This window comes from Curcuma longa, chromosome 1 (genome assembly GCF_044706935.1).
Source record: "Curcuma longa cultivar G26 ecotype Majalengka, Jawa Barat chromosome 1, ITB_CL_G26_1.1, whole genome shotgun sequence".
In the NCBI taxonomy this organism is placed as follows: domain Eukaryota; kingdom Viridiplantae; phylum Streptophyta; class Magnoliopsida; order Zingiberales; family Zingiberaceae; genus Curcuma; species Curcuma longa.
The window spans coordinates 9496880-9511379 of record NC_133861.1 but is presented as its reverse complement, the minus strand read 5'-3'; the positions used below and the strand labels follow the sequence as shown (position 1 = coordinate 9511379).

Genomic DNA, 14500 nt, shown 5'->3' with positions numbered 1-14500 from the left:
AGCTATCATATGCATCCGAATAAACACACGTCGATTAGCATCTCCCTCGCCCATGCAGGCTCTGCAACTGCATTTCCATTTCCCGGCGGATATCCGAGTTTTGTTTGATTTGTGCATATGCCAACAGCCCTCCCCAGTTCACTGATCCACCAACAGAAATTCTGGCAGAGCGGCGAGACCACAGCAAAGCAACGACCCCGCCCTAGCCCTGCAGCAGCGGCAGCTGCTTTACCCGTCCACTGATCACTGACAGGGATCTAAAACCAGTTAAGTGCCGAAAGAGGCCAGTGGAAGCCCCTCCATCGGTCGCATCATCGCGAGGGACAAAAAGAGCGAGTGGGGGCGGTGTGTCAGACTGTCAGTGGCAAGGACGCAACCCCAGCTGGGCCTCTCACGAACTGCCTACACGCAGAAGAAGAAAGAAAGAAAGAAAGAAAGCCAACCCCATTTTAATTTATTCCAAGGGAGAAGTTTTCTTTGCCCCAGTAAATTTTAAATATTTCACTATACTTCCTCTGCACACCACACATGACCACGAGGGGCTAAGTAAAAACGAGGTAAACTATCGGAGGCAGCATGCAATTTCCTTCGAGACATAAAGAAACGTGAAGGACGGTGGAGGACCACGGCGCCATTCAAAGCCCGGCCATGGCCAGCTCAGCCGCTGCGGCGGGACAATCCATGCTGAATTTACGGAAGGGCGAGGCGTGCCGGTGCCTGCACAAACCGTACGGACGCCCATCTCGGGCCCCACATGGTGAACAGCTGACAGCACCACGAATAACGTGGCTACCCCCTTCCATTGAATAGCATTTACATGTATACTTATCCAACCAAGTGTGCCGCAGTGATCCGTGCTGATCGCCTCGTTTAGATATTATAGAATTATTATAGCAACGGCGCTAGCTTCTCTCGTTCCGATGCCCTGTTCAGATCAGCGAGGCGAGGAGAGCATGTTACGTTGAAGCCAAAATGCAGGCAAAAGCGGGCTTTTCCTGGAAAGGTGGCTTCGACATTATTGCCGTTTGCAAATTATTGTCCGTGACGACTAGCACATATTCGTTTTTTTTTTAAAGCAAAGAAAATGGATATTAAACAAGAATGAGAGAGAAGGAAGGTTTGGAAAGGGTTAAGAAGAGTGGACCAAACGCCTGACGTCTACAATCATGCACCGGTTGCGGTCACACTGACCAATTGCTTCCCATTGACGTAACCTGACTGTTATTCTGAGTTCTTTATTCACAGCAGCCTATGGAAGGGGATGCTTGAGCTTTTGCCACCAGCAGCAGCGGCAGCAGTGTAACTCGAGCTGCAGCGGGGAGAGAGAAAATTGCAGAGCAAGGGGCAGTAGAAAGAAACAAGAAGAGAGGGGAGTGATCCAGAAATTGTACTCGATCGTTTGCAGAAGAATTTACAGAAGTGCCTGCGGAGTCAATATCTAAGAGCCGCACTTTATCATAGATAAGTGTTCTTAATTTTACAGTGTGAGCAGGTAGAATAGGAGAGAGAGAGAGAGATGTTGAATTGAGCGTGATAGGTTTGAGCGTGGGAGTGAGAGTTGAAGAGGGAGATTGAGGAAAGAGGAGTGTATTAAGTGGGTTGAAGACACAGATCGTCTCCTTCTGGTTTACCTTGCGAACTCGATCTTACTTAGATCTTGATAAAAGAGGATCGAGACGGCCGGGGTGGCTACGGGAAGGCGATTCCCTTCCGACACTGGCGCGTTCGCGGACTGGGTGGCCCCCTCGGCCGCCGCCGGCGGAGGAGACGACCTGCGCCTCGGATTCAACGCCGGTGGTTCTGAGGGCGGAGCTGCTAATTTAGTTTGGGCTGGCGGCGGGAGGCGGCCGCAAGACAGCAATTACGGAGTACCTGCCGAGATGGGGACGGTGGTGCTGGCCTCCGCAGCCTCCTTCCACCACCACCATCTCGAGTCGCTTCCGTCCGTTCCAGCCGCCGCCCCGCTAATACCACCGCAGCACCTGCTGTCTAACCCTAACCCTAATGCCTACTTCTCCAACTATTCCATGCATCCGATGCTCGATTCCAGAGGGGAAATCGCCGGCTGCGCCGCGGGAGGCGGGGTATCCACTTGTCAGGACTGCGGGAACCAAGCCAAGAAAGACTGCACTCACCGGCGGTGTCGCACGTGCTGCAAGAGCCGCGGGTTCGAGTGCTCCACCCACGTCAAGAGCACCTGGGTTCCCGCCGCCCGGCGCCGCGAGCGCCAGCTCGCCGCGGTTGCCTCCGCCCCCAAGAAGCCCCGCGTTAGCGCCTCTTCCTTGCACCAGCCCCCCGCCGCCGCCGCCGCCGCCTCCCACACCTCCACCTCCAACACCACCCCTCCGCGTAGCATCGACACCACCTCCAGCCTCCAAAGTGTGTTTTCATCAATTTATTTTAATCAATGATTTTTTGTTTTAATTTCTTGATCCTCGCAGACGGCGGCGACGACGTGGGGGAAATCCTCCCGGTGAACGTGCGATCGCCGGCGGTTTTCAAATGCGTACGCGTATCCTCCATGGACGACGACGGGGAGGACGAATACGCCTACCACGCCGTGATCAAGATCGGCGGGCGCGTCTTCAAGGGCTTCCTGTTCGACCAAGGCTGCGACAACGACGCCTCGATTCCAAATATGTCGAAGCTTCACGTGGGCAACAAAACGAGCACTGACGGTGGCGCTTCGTCGCCGGCACTCCCCTGCGACATATTCGGAGGATGCAGCGGCGGATTGATCGGAGATGCCAACTACGACGGTAACCAAATAAACTGAACTGCTAGCTCTTGTACCATCTGTAGCTTCTTGTCTCAATATGCCTTCCTTCTATTCTAGTTAATTAGGTAGCTACTTGGTCAAGTAAGTTTTAATTTTTTCTTTGGAAATAACTATATTTACTAACTATGATGATTTCTTCATGTATTGTCTAGTCGTCTTCATCGATCATTTTTCACTTTTACTTGATGAGTAGAATATAGATAGTGTGTGTCGTTATGTAATCATTGCAGAACACCGGTGCAATGCAGCCTTGGTAGTAGCTAGCAGCTTTGCATTAGGACGTTCTTGTTCACAGTGACTAAATGCAAGTGCCTTTCATTGTGTGGTGTTGATAGTAAGTGTGTGTCTATATTATTATTAAATCTACGTGTATACTTTGCATGGGGAATTTAAATTGGAATGACGCTGTGCTCTCCTTTCCTTGTCAGAGCAGTGTTCGTTGTTTCTTTATATTTTTTTTTTTCCTTCTTGGGAATGAATTCTTGTGCTCCTTTCTTTTCCGAGAGGTTCATATGGCTGAACAGTTATTGTTCTTCCTGTCTTTTCCTCTACCTGACAATTGTTGCCGCTGTGCCTGTATATGTTTATTTATTTAGACTGTGCATGTTAAATATTAATTTCTTTGCAAATTCTCTCTGCATATGCTGTGTTTTCAATTCTTTGATTATGTTTATATGTTTGCTGTGTTGCTATAGTTGCCCTCTAAATTCTAATTTGCTTTGGTATAAAAGAATAATCAAACTAGGACTAGTGCAGTATATTGGCATCTCAATGTCCATCAGAAACAATTTTCCTAAATATCATTAATTAATTTTAATCATGGTTGACTAACAACATCAATAATAAATGTATAATAGAATATCTCCTTTAGTGGCATTGTGGACAGTTAATGATTGCAACTTTTACATTTTTTTTGATAAAAATATTCCTATATGTATACGCTGTGAATTGAATTTATCTTTGGCATCTTTTTACTAATTTCATTTATTAATTTTCTCCTTGACAAAATGTGATGACACTTCTTTTTATTTTTTAATTCCTTTAGTTAGGAAAATCAACTGTTGTACCTGCTGCAGCTCTTTTATTTGATAGCACTTTCAGTTTCAAGAACTACACAACATGAATCTAAAAAGCATTATGGTTATCTGATTGAACTAGTTATATTCTTTATTCATGGCAATTTATGTCTGTTATACGGCAGCTCGATCACACCCCAAGCTAGCTGAAACTCGCATAGTTGGATTAGGGACTCTCCTCAGTTCATTTTAACGAATTTGATTTTGTCGATGTACTTAGGTTTATATGCTTCAAGATTGCTTTCTAATCTTGCAAAATAAATCAAAACTTGCATAGAACCTATATTCAAGGGAGAAATTACCATGTTGTAGCATGTAAGTAGTAGACTTCTTTAACCATTACTATTGTTTAACCCAATATTTATTTTTTTCTCCATTTTTTTGTTCATTAAACTCATTCTTCATTATATTACTTTTTAATTAAATCCTTTATGGATTTTTTTTTGGGTTATATATTCTGGTTTCTCACTTGTGCACCAAATTGCCTTCAGAATTTTGGTTATTTACCTGATACTTAGGTACCAATTCACTCTGTTCTATATGCAAAAAACTGGGATTGCTAATTAATGATGAAGCTAACTTAATAACTGGAAATGTTCTTTTAGTTTTGATGTGGATAAGTTTCTTTGCAAAATCTTATTTAGTTTAGGGAGTAAATTTGTTCAGTAATATGGACAATAGAAGAACAATAACTCGATCTAAGAGTTTCTTGATTTGAGAATGGAGTGTTTCTGTGGGAAATAATATGCAATGAAGAGCAATGTGTACTCACAATTTGATTAGAAAAAAGGATATTATTGCTCAAGTATTTCTCCAAATACGCTCTACTGCTCTCTACCCTACATCAATATGTTTTTTTTTCCTTTGATGCTAAACTAGATTCTTTCCTAAAGTAATTGTAGACTTGCTATCCATGTAAATTCTTGCATCTTCATCTTATTTTAATCTTCCAGTCAGCTAAGTACTCTCTGCCCAATCGCCATTTGAATACCCTATAAGTTAAAATTTGTTAGAAAATAAGAGTAATCCATGGCTTAGGTATCATGGGGTTTGATTGGTGGCTTCTTCCTCCTTTTATGCCATCAAAAGAACACAATCTCTGCTCTCACGGGCTAGTACAGATGGTTCTTACAGAGGTGTTATTACCAATAGGCTTGGGGTCGATTCTCGACGGGTGTGGAATGCCCCATTGATTGCCTCCCTCTGCCAGCAATGTACCCCCTTCCATGGAGTGTGGGGCTGCCTTGGAGGGGTTGTCAAAGTGATGGTTTCACCTTTTTGTTACCAAAAGAACACAATCTCTCTCTCTTTTTTTGGTGTAATTAACTTTCTCTTGCACTAAGATCATGCCAACATTCAAATGCATAATGCCCAAAATTTTTACAATTGAAATATTGATCTTTGATTTTCTTATACCTTCAACCTTTGTCTATTTCTTCCTCTAATATGGTGGCTACTTTCTTTGTTGATTTTGTAACCACCAAGTCCTTGACTACGTTCAAGATTTTCACCATGGCCTCTTCCACGATTATAACTGTGATCTCCTTGGCTACTTTCTTCTTTTGAATCTTCTTGTCATTGATGGAAAGTTTGTTTTGTAGAGCTTGCCACAATGTCTCTCTCTCTCTCTTCTGTCTTTCTTTTGGATTTTAATCTCATAGGTGGAAAGAGAACCCATAAGTTCATCCAATTTCATGTCTTTTACATCATTAGAAATCTCAATAGCCATCACACCATAGTCAAATTTAAGATCCAAATATCGTAGAATCTTCACCACTTGATTCTCTTCAAATTCTATACCTGCCGATCGACATCCTTGTGGAGAAGTCCGACGCAAGCTCAGACTCTTCAAAGCTTTAAAGTCTCTTCTCAGGGATTAGAGGAGAATCCTTTTCATCTCTTGGTTCTATAGAATTCCACTCACCTTGGAACTAGTCCTTCAGAATTTTACTTGGTTGACCTTTTTTGGCACTAGTTTTCCTAGAGAATTACAAACACTGACTCAGATTATGAACATCTCTGCCCCTTTTAAATTAAGCTTGATATTTTATTTTTTCTAATAGTGTAATTCACTGCGAACATTGATTTTGTAGTTTTCTAGATTGTATAGTAATGTGACTTACCTACTTATATATTTCACTGTAGCTTCTTGTGGTGAAACATAATGATCTCATCCATGCTGGAAATATGTAGTGTGTTGCTTGTACTATAGAATTCAAGGCCATGCCTTACTGGAAAGCTTCTTTGCACGTCTGAATCTGTGCCTAATGCCATGCATTGTTTGAGGGCAGATTTGTTGAGTGTGCAAAATAAGACAGGCACAACGAATTGATTATTCTGAGTAATATTGCACCAATGTAGATGCCTTTACAGTGAGTTTGTGTAGTAGGTGTTCGAATGTATGCCTTTACAGTTAGTTAATCCTCTCTATTCCTTCAAATTTATCCAAATATGTAGGCATAGGAATTGGTGTTGAATGAACTCTAGTCTTATCTGTCTGCACTTTGATTATCTTTTATAGTTATTTGTTTATCAAGATAGAAAACATGATGTATATATTGACATCCTGTTGAATTTGGTTGGAACTTCTTCTATCTCGAAATTATTAATCATTCAAAGAAAAGTTACCAATACATAAAGATTAGTTTAAGGTTCATAAGAGATCATTGTTACTTAAATTTTGAATGGGATAATAAAATATCGAAGAAGCTATTAAAACTTCAATGATAATATAACATTTTAAATTACTTTTAGATGTAATTATTACATCAGGAATGTGGTAGATAAGGTTGAGGAATTTGTGGAGATATTTTTTTTTTCATACTTTGAATGGATTTGCCCTGTGATAGAGAAGGTTGACCATCAAAATCAAAATTAATTCGCCATGCAACTTGAATAAGCTTATAAGAATTTTGATTAATTTGGTAAGGTCATTTATTAGACAAAATTAGCACTTAACCAATTAAAATTATTAAATCTTAGAAATATAAGGGAGAGTAGATTTATGGGTGACTAAAACAGATAAGTCATGTAAGAAAAAATAATAATAAATCAATAAAAAAAGCCTAAATGCGTATTCATTAAGCAACTCTAAAATGCGAAGGACCGCGAATGCAACTTTGTGAGTGAAAAAAGATAAATTGTGTCTTTAATATGTTTTGATATGAAAATAATTAAGGGAGAATTATTAAAACTTAAATGGAAATAATAAATGCTGTTATAACATGATTAAAAGTAAGGATTAAATGACTTGTCAAAATTACAATAAACAACATTTTAAAAAGTATTTTTATATGTAATTATGTATCTTCAATAATTTTTAAACTTTATTTCCTCAACTAGTATAGGTTGCAAGTTGAATTTTGAAATAATAAGACTATTAAATACTTTAATTATTATAATCGAATTTATAATCATAAGAAATTTTAAATTTAAAACAAATATTTTTTCCAAACAATAATATTACACTAAATAATTTTAATATCTAAAAGCAAACTACTACTCTTTCTATGTCTAATAATATGACATTTTTGAAAGTAATATTATTAAATAAATTAATACTATTTAAATAAATTTTTGAAAATAATAGTTAAAAATTAAAATAACTAAAACATGATGAAAGTTTGTATTCACTAATATCAGGATTTAGAATTTTAAATATAGATGAATAGTGATATCAATTAATATTAATATTTTATGATGAAATTTCATAAATTTTGAACATACAATTTTGTTAAAAAATATTTAATGTGATACAGAAATTGATATAAGGTAAGATATAATTTAATTAATTAATTAATATTACAAGATAATTAAAGTATTTAATATTACAAAATAATTATAATAATATTCCACGTCATGATTTATTATAGTTTTTTAGTTGATACTGTTATTGACATTTTGACTAGTGTTATGTTTTTCGTAGTTAAGCGTAAGCTTAGGAAGGAAGTATTTTAAGGTATGTTTTATGGATGAGAAAAATTATATTAATTATAAAAATAAAAATTTCTTCTAAGAGATTTTTTAAATATTTTTCTTAATAATCTTTTTTTTCAATTGATGCGAAGAAAGTAGTCTATTGTAGCAAATGAAGAAAGTAGTCTAGAAAGGATAGAGAGGTCTTTCTTGTACAAAATGAAAATATTGATTTGTTTGTTTTTTATTATACTTTTCACTTATTATACATAGTTTTGACACTTGTGATTGCAATTATAGTCAGGTTATTGATTCTTGGAATATTCTTTAGGATTTTATAGTAGGTAGAGACGAAAGCACATAGATCATTTAGGGAATGAAAGAGATTTTGATATGTATATTGGCATTGTTTTTATTTTTGTGTGAGATCGCTGGCAGGTGAATCAATAAGAGATGATCATTGAGGAGGTGATATTGAATGATGACGAGGGCGAAGAAAATTTCTAAGATGCCTATAATACTTAGATGAGGATTAGAAGGGATATCGAGGCGGACTCGGCGTGACTATTCCGACATTTAAATTAGCATAAAGGCTAAGGAGTAGAGAAGAAGAGAAAGGAAAAAGTGAGTGCGCGTACATCCCCCTCTACACATACAATCTCTAGGGTTTATATAGAGCATAAAGAGCATAAAGAGCATCTCCACCCTAGCGCCAATTAAGAAGCTAGATCCGATAACCATTGAAGGTCTCTCCAATCACTAAGCGTCACCTATCTGTAGAGGGGCATCTAGCTAGGAGACCATGTCTAGTAGTCGTATGATTGCTTCTCTGTTCAACCATGGCGTTGCGTTTGAGAATATTCGTAGTAGTTGTTAGTGGATTTCGTAGGGTACAAGTCCCAATTGTGGATAAGGAAATGAAGTACATGGAGAGTGGTCTTGAAGATCAAGCTGTCTTAGTCGAGTAGCCGAGTACTCGGAGTCGAGAAGTTTGAGTCATTTGGAGTTGAGGTGGTTTAGCTAATGGAGTTGGGGTGACCCAGTTGATGTTTTCTAGCGTCGGGGTCGCCCAGTCGATGGAGTCAAGACGACTATGTCTTTTAGAGTCGAGGTGGTTGAGTCGAGAGAGTCAAGGAGTTTGTGTCCTCTGTAGTCAGGGTGATCGAGTTGATGGAATTGAGGAACTTGTGTCTTCTAGAGTCATGTGGACCGAGCTGAATGAGTCGAGGAGTTTAAGTCTTCTGGGATTGCGTGGACTGAACTGAATGAGTCGAACTGAATGAGTCTGGAGTTGTCCTCTGAGATTACGTGGACTAAATTAAATGAGTCGAGATGTCTCAGTCCTCTGGGTAGTTTAATTGTTGATTTGACTTTGCCACTTGTATATCCTCCTCTTCACCATAACAATTTCATATCAATGAAGTATATATGATCGTCTAAATATATATTCTATTCGTATTATCTTAACGAATACGTGCACAACACGCTAGTCTAACCAGTAATTAAACTCCATATATGGTACCAAACATGTAAACAAATAGACAAGCGAGGATCTCCCCGGCCCAGCCCTTATATTCTAATTAATAGCACTAACTAGCATTTTGTTTTAAGATATTTTTTACGATGATCCTCGTCTTTATTTTTTGGCTGACTTCAAACTGTGAAGGTTATAATTTTACAGCAAGTGTGAATTCTTTATAATGGGTGGGATGTTTCTACGTTAAATAATTGCCGAGAACATTGCTTGGGACACGGTGGTCGAATCAATAATTGTTGGGTTGTAGATAAGAGATTTTTCAAAGATATGGATGATTCGCTTTTTGCGACTTGCGTTTGGAGTCTTCGGCGTTTCCTGCTCTGCGCTGCTCTGGACGCTTGATTTCTTTTGGGAACTCCCTGCCTGCCTAAATTCAATTTGTGGATGGTCAAGACAGCTCGATCGAAATCACATCATATCTTATGTGAATCGTGGGAAGAAAAGATTGCATGATATCTCGCTAAAAGATATGATTCTAGAACGATCAGCATTCAAACAGCAGCGTGGACTGGTAGATACAGTGAGCACATATGCGTTGGGAATACGGCCCAGTCAGAGGCTGAGTTTCACTGAAACTGAAACACTTGATATCGCTTCATTGGCTGGCTGGCTGACTCTTGACTTGAAGATGATCTGTTCCATTCGCGATATCAGTATCACATCGCTTGATAGAAATGGATGCTTCCTTCAAAGTTCTCATATTGAATAAGAGAATGCTGCACCTGGACATTAATTAACCCATTTACACTGGAGGACTTGTATGATCATCGTTCTTTTCCATCACTTTATGAAAACACAAAAAGCAGAGGAAATTTAAGAAATGGGGCACTCAATTTTCAATGATACCTAAAAAAGGACTCAACTTTTGTATTTATTAAAAAATGCATCTATTTTTTAAAAATATCTTTCTCTTTAAAAAAAATAAAATAATAACACATCTTTGAGTGATCGTTCTCTTGGCCACAATCGCCATCCTAATGCGCAATCAACCTCCGATCACAAACAGAGGCTGCGCTTGTACTATTGGAATATAATTAAAATTTCACATTAAAAATATATGAAAAAGATCTTGTGATTATAAGATAAAAAATATTTCATTGATACGAGATCTTTTGAGTAAAATTTAAAAATAAAATCATGAAGACGTGGGTCCAAAATGGACAATATCGTATTGTTATGAAGATATATATACAATCAAACTCTCAAAAGTCCTTTATTTGAGAGGTAGATCCAATAAGAGATCCATTGGGGCTGTTAAGGGAGGCTCTCAGAAATTCTTTATTTGAGGGGTAGATTGTTGGAATACAATCAAAGTTCTACATTAGAAATACATAAAAAAAATCCTAAACTCTCAGAGGTGGTTTAAAAAGATTTTTCTGAGATTATAAGATGGAAAAATTCAAAAATAAAATCATGAGGGTTTGAATCTAAAGTAGACAATATCGTATCATTATATAAATATATATGGATTTCATCGGAGGAGTCGTGATTGGTTTTTGTCCATGATTTCGCTACAAAGAGGTTGAGTTCTTGCTGGCTCTATCCTTAATTATACTCTCCAAGCTTATCTTTTACATTGCCATACATATGACGATATTTTTAGCTTGATCTGTTATCTATAGGAAAATAATTAGACCTCAATGAGTTGGAAGATGATGTACACATTAAGCGGGAGATTTATTATTCCGCCACACCAATAAAAGTAAAATCAAAATAAAATGACGAACTTAAACGCTGTGCAGACTTTAAAAAGTTGCAAGTTTCATGATATATAGATATGAAATTCCACGGCGAATCATCTTTCCACAGCCGCCTCCAGATAATCTTTGGATCTGTCTCAAAGATTTGCTCATTGGCCTCATCAGCGAGCGCATGCATGCAGCTGTGGAAGAGAGGTTAGCACTGTGGCATGTGATTTTGAGAGCGCGACAAGCGCCCTGTTATTTTCCTACCTGCCCCGTGCCGAGCATGAGCATGAGCATGAGCATGAGAGGTGGTGCAGATCAGAGCCCGAGATTTGGTCTCTTTGTCATTAATAAGGTGTGACCAACGCGAGATAATAAGAAAGCGATGGAAAGGAGGGGGAAGATTTGGAGGTTGGGAGGCAAATCTTTGGAAATCACATGGAATTGCCTACCAACTATTATTGCCGCGAGATCGGATGTGGCCAAGACAGCATGTGTGATCTCTCTCTCACACAGGGTGGCCCCCTCCATCTGACGTCACCGTATCTGGTTCCCGGATTTTGTGGGGCCCCCTCTCCCACCACACACTCCTCCTCCTCCTCGTCCTCCTCCGCCGGGTGGTCATTCATTATCTTTTACTTAAGGCGTAATTAATGGCCCATGTGATACGAGCAAGTAAAAATTTTCCTGTACTGCAGCAGCGTACTTTTAGTTCATCATAAATTTTTCAGAAAAACATGTATAATAAATATTTTACTCAAAACATCACTATATATTTACTGTCTTTTATGAAACATGCTCTATATAATTTTTTTTAAAAAGGAATTCTTTGTGTTTGTGTGTGTGTGTTATATTACAGTGAGAGATATGCCTCCGTATATAATTTTGTTTGGTCATGGAGAGATACGGTGAGATTATATCATGTGGGATCTTGCTTTCCCAGAGTCGGGATTTGGTGGGTTGGATGCTTAGTTTATATTGCCTCCTCACTTTGCTTGCTGGCCGAGAGAAGGAAGGAAACAAAGAAGGAAAGCGAGCTATTTTTGCAACTCCCGTTCGAGCCCAAAGTGGAGGAGATCAGGTTGTAATCCATGGCAGTGGATGCAGAGACCCAATTCCACGTCCTGGCCGTGGATGACAGCCTCCTTGACAGGAAGCTCATTGAGAGACTCCTCAAGACCTCTTCCTTTCAAGGTAGTTAATTGGTTATACAATTCAGTCATCTTCTCTCTTCAAAATCCTGATGGGGTTGGTGTTGTTGCAGTCACCACTGTGGATTCTGGGAGCAAAGCTCTGGAAGTCTTGGGGTTGAGGGAGGACCAGCCGCCTGAACACAATGTAAAAAGGGCTTAATTTCTTCCTAATTTTTCAACTGCCACGATTGTGATGATCGTTGTCGCTACAGGAGATTGAGGTGAATTTGGTGATAACTGATTACTGTATGCCCGGAATGACCGGCTATGACCTTCTCATGAAGATCAAGGTACAATTCTTTTTTGCTTCTTTCATGCTATTCTTAATTCACTGCTACACTATCAAATTTGATGAACTTTTCTTGTGTATTACCAGGAGTCATCCTCTTTGAGGGACATCCCTGTGGTGATCATGTCATCTGAGAATGTTCCCTCCAGGATTAACAGGTGAGGAGGAGGATTGAATTCTCTCTAGCAATTTTGCCTAACTAACTTACTTTAGAGGTGTAGATTGTATATTGTCATAGATTTGCTGCTACCTAAAGAAATTCCACCAGTATTATTATTTAAGTCAAGAAAGCCAGGTAGCTACCTGTTTTAGTGCCCATGAATGGCATTCTGATGTGATGGGGCCTAAAAAAAAGTAGATATTCCTGATCTTCTAGCGCATTCAAAAAGATTTGCCTTCGAGGAAATCTTGTAAAAAAGAGAGAATGGCAGATAAATGTTGCTTTCATGAATGAGATCCGTGTAAGATCTATCTTGGCTTGAAAACTGTGGTCCTAGGTATTTTCCTCCCAAGAAAATTCTGCAATAGAAAACAAATTGCCTAGATTTCATCTACTCTGTGGTCAAATCAGGGAAGGAATCAGGGGGGATAGGGCGTCCTTCTCTGCGACTTCGTCAAACACATCAAAATCTTTTCCTTGTTCTTCTAGATTTGTTCAATATTCTGAAGTTGATGTGAAGACCACAAAATATTTGATGGAATTGCTTTTGATGTCTACTGCTCACAGATGCTTGGAAGGAGGAGCAGAGGAGTTCTTTCTGAAGCCTGTGCAGCTCTCGGACTTGAAAAGACTCAGACCTCACATACTGAAAGGCAAATCAAAGGAACAGGAGAAGGAGAATACGACTATCATTAGCACTAGCACGAGCACCACCAGCAGCAGTGGCAGCAATAAGAGAAAAGCCATAGCCATCGATGAGGATCTTGCACCTAACAAGAGGACAAGGCTAAGATTTTCTTCTAGTAGCAGTAGCCTAACCCTGGTGTGATGGGAGGAGGCTTAAAGGTCATACAGTATCTAGCTTTACAGATATACCTCAAGACGATGCCAATTTTGCTGCTTTTAAAAGCTATCGACAGCTAGGGAATGTAAATATCTGAAGAATATTGAAGGATTTAAACATTTTTAAGGCTGTTCTCACATGCATGTTCAAAGTGGCGTTTATAATTCAACTGAATTAGACATCATCAAGTTTGATGTGATTACTAGTCTTCTACCAGCTTATGCTCGACTTTGTGATGAAGGATGTAAATTGTGAAATGATCACATATGTGAAAGCTATAAGTATTTTCAGTCCAATAAAGAACTCAATCAATTTTTTTTATATAGAAACATGACTATTAAAACAGATTGACAAAATTTTGGTGTTGAAATAACAAAAGAAATTCCAAAATGTAATACGCATGGTACATAATAAAAGTCTATTGTATGAGAAAATAATAATAACCTATTGTAGATTTATGTATTTACTTGTTCAAATGATCTACTTGAGTTATGTAATACAAGTGTGGTAGATGGCGTGACTTTTTTGGGATAAAGGTCCAAAGTCAAGTGAAGATCAAGATTCAGACGGGGCTGACAAGACAAAGTCAATATGAACTGGGAGAAATGATCCCATGAGGGTGAGATAGCTATCGCCTTCGGCTCGAACCGTACTTTGAGCTCAACATTGGCTTAGTTTTGGATCTCACTTGGGCCTCGGCCATCTCATCTCGACCATCTCAGTCTCGGCCATCTCGTTTCGGCGATCTCATCTCGACTATCTAGTCTCGATCTCTCGGTTTCAATCTTGATCATCTAGTCTCAGCCTCTCGATCTTAGTCTCGACCATCTCAGTCTCGACTATTTCATCTCGACTAGCCTCGTCTCGATCATTTTGGTCCCGAGTCTCATTTCGGCCATCTCAATCCTGAGTCTCGTCTCGGCAAGCCTAGTCTCGACCATCTTGATCTCAAGTCTCGCCTCAGCTATGCTGTCTCAATTGGCTCCATCCTGGGCTCTATTTTTACGTCTTCTGTAAACCAC

The 14500-nt window shown here is 39.2% G+C and overlaps 2 protein-coding genes across 2 annotated transcripts; both read left to right on the top strand.

Annotated features, from left to right (window-relative positions):
- The first annotated feature begins 1099 nt into the window (after positions 1–1099).
- On the top strand, positions 1100–3206 carry LOC141840229 (protein LATERAL ROOT PRIMORDIUM 1-like). The gene is made up of 2 exons (XM_074728156.1): positions 1100–2379; positions 2442–3206. Exons 1-2 carry the CDS (start codon positions 1881–1883, stop codon positions 2774–2776), a joined length of 834 nt encoding a protein of 277 aa, XP_074584257.1. The 5' UTR covers positions 1100–1880; the 3' UTR covers positions 2777–3206.
- An 8643-nt stretch (positions 3207–11849) lies between these two features.
- Positions 11850–13604, top strand: LOC141821992 (two-component response regulator ORR4-like). The gene is made up of 5 exons (XM_074709398.1): positions 11850–12186; positions 12257–12330; positions 12398–12475; positions 12562–12632; positions 13202–13604. Exons 1-5 carry the CDS (start codon positions 12084–12086, stop codon positions 13461–13463), a joined length of 588 nt encoding a protein of 195 aa, XP_074565499.1. The 5' UTR covers positions 11850–12083; the 3' UTR covers positions 13464–13604.
- The last annotated feature ends 896 nt before the right edge of the window (positions 13605–14500 follow it).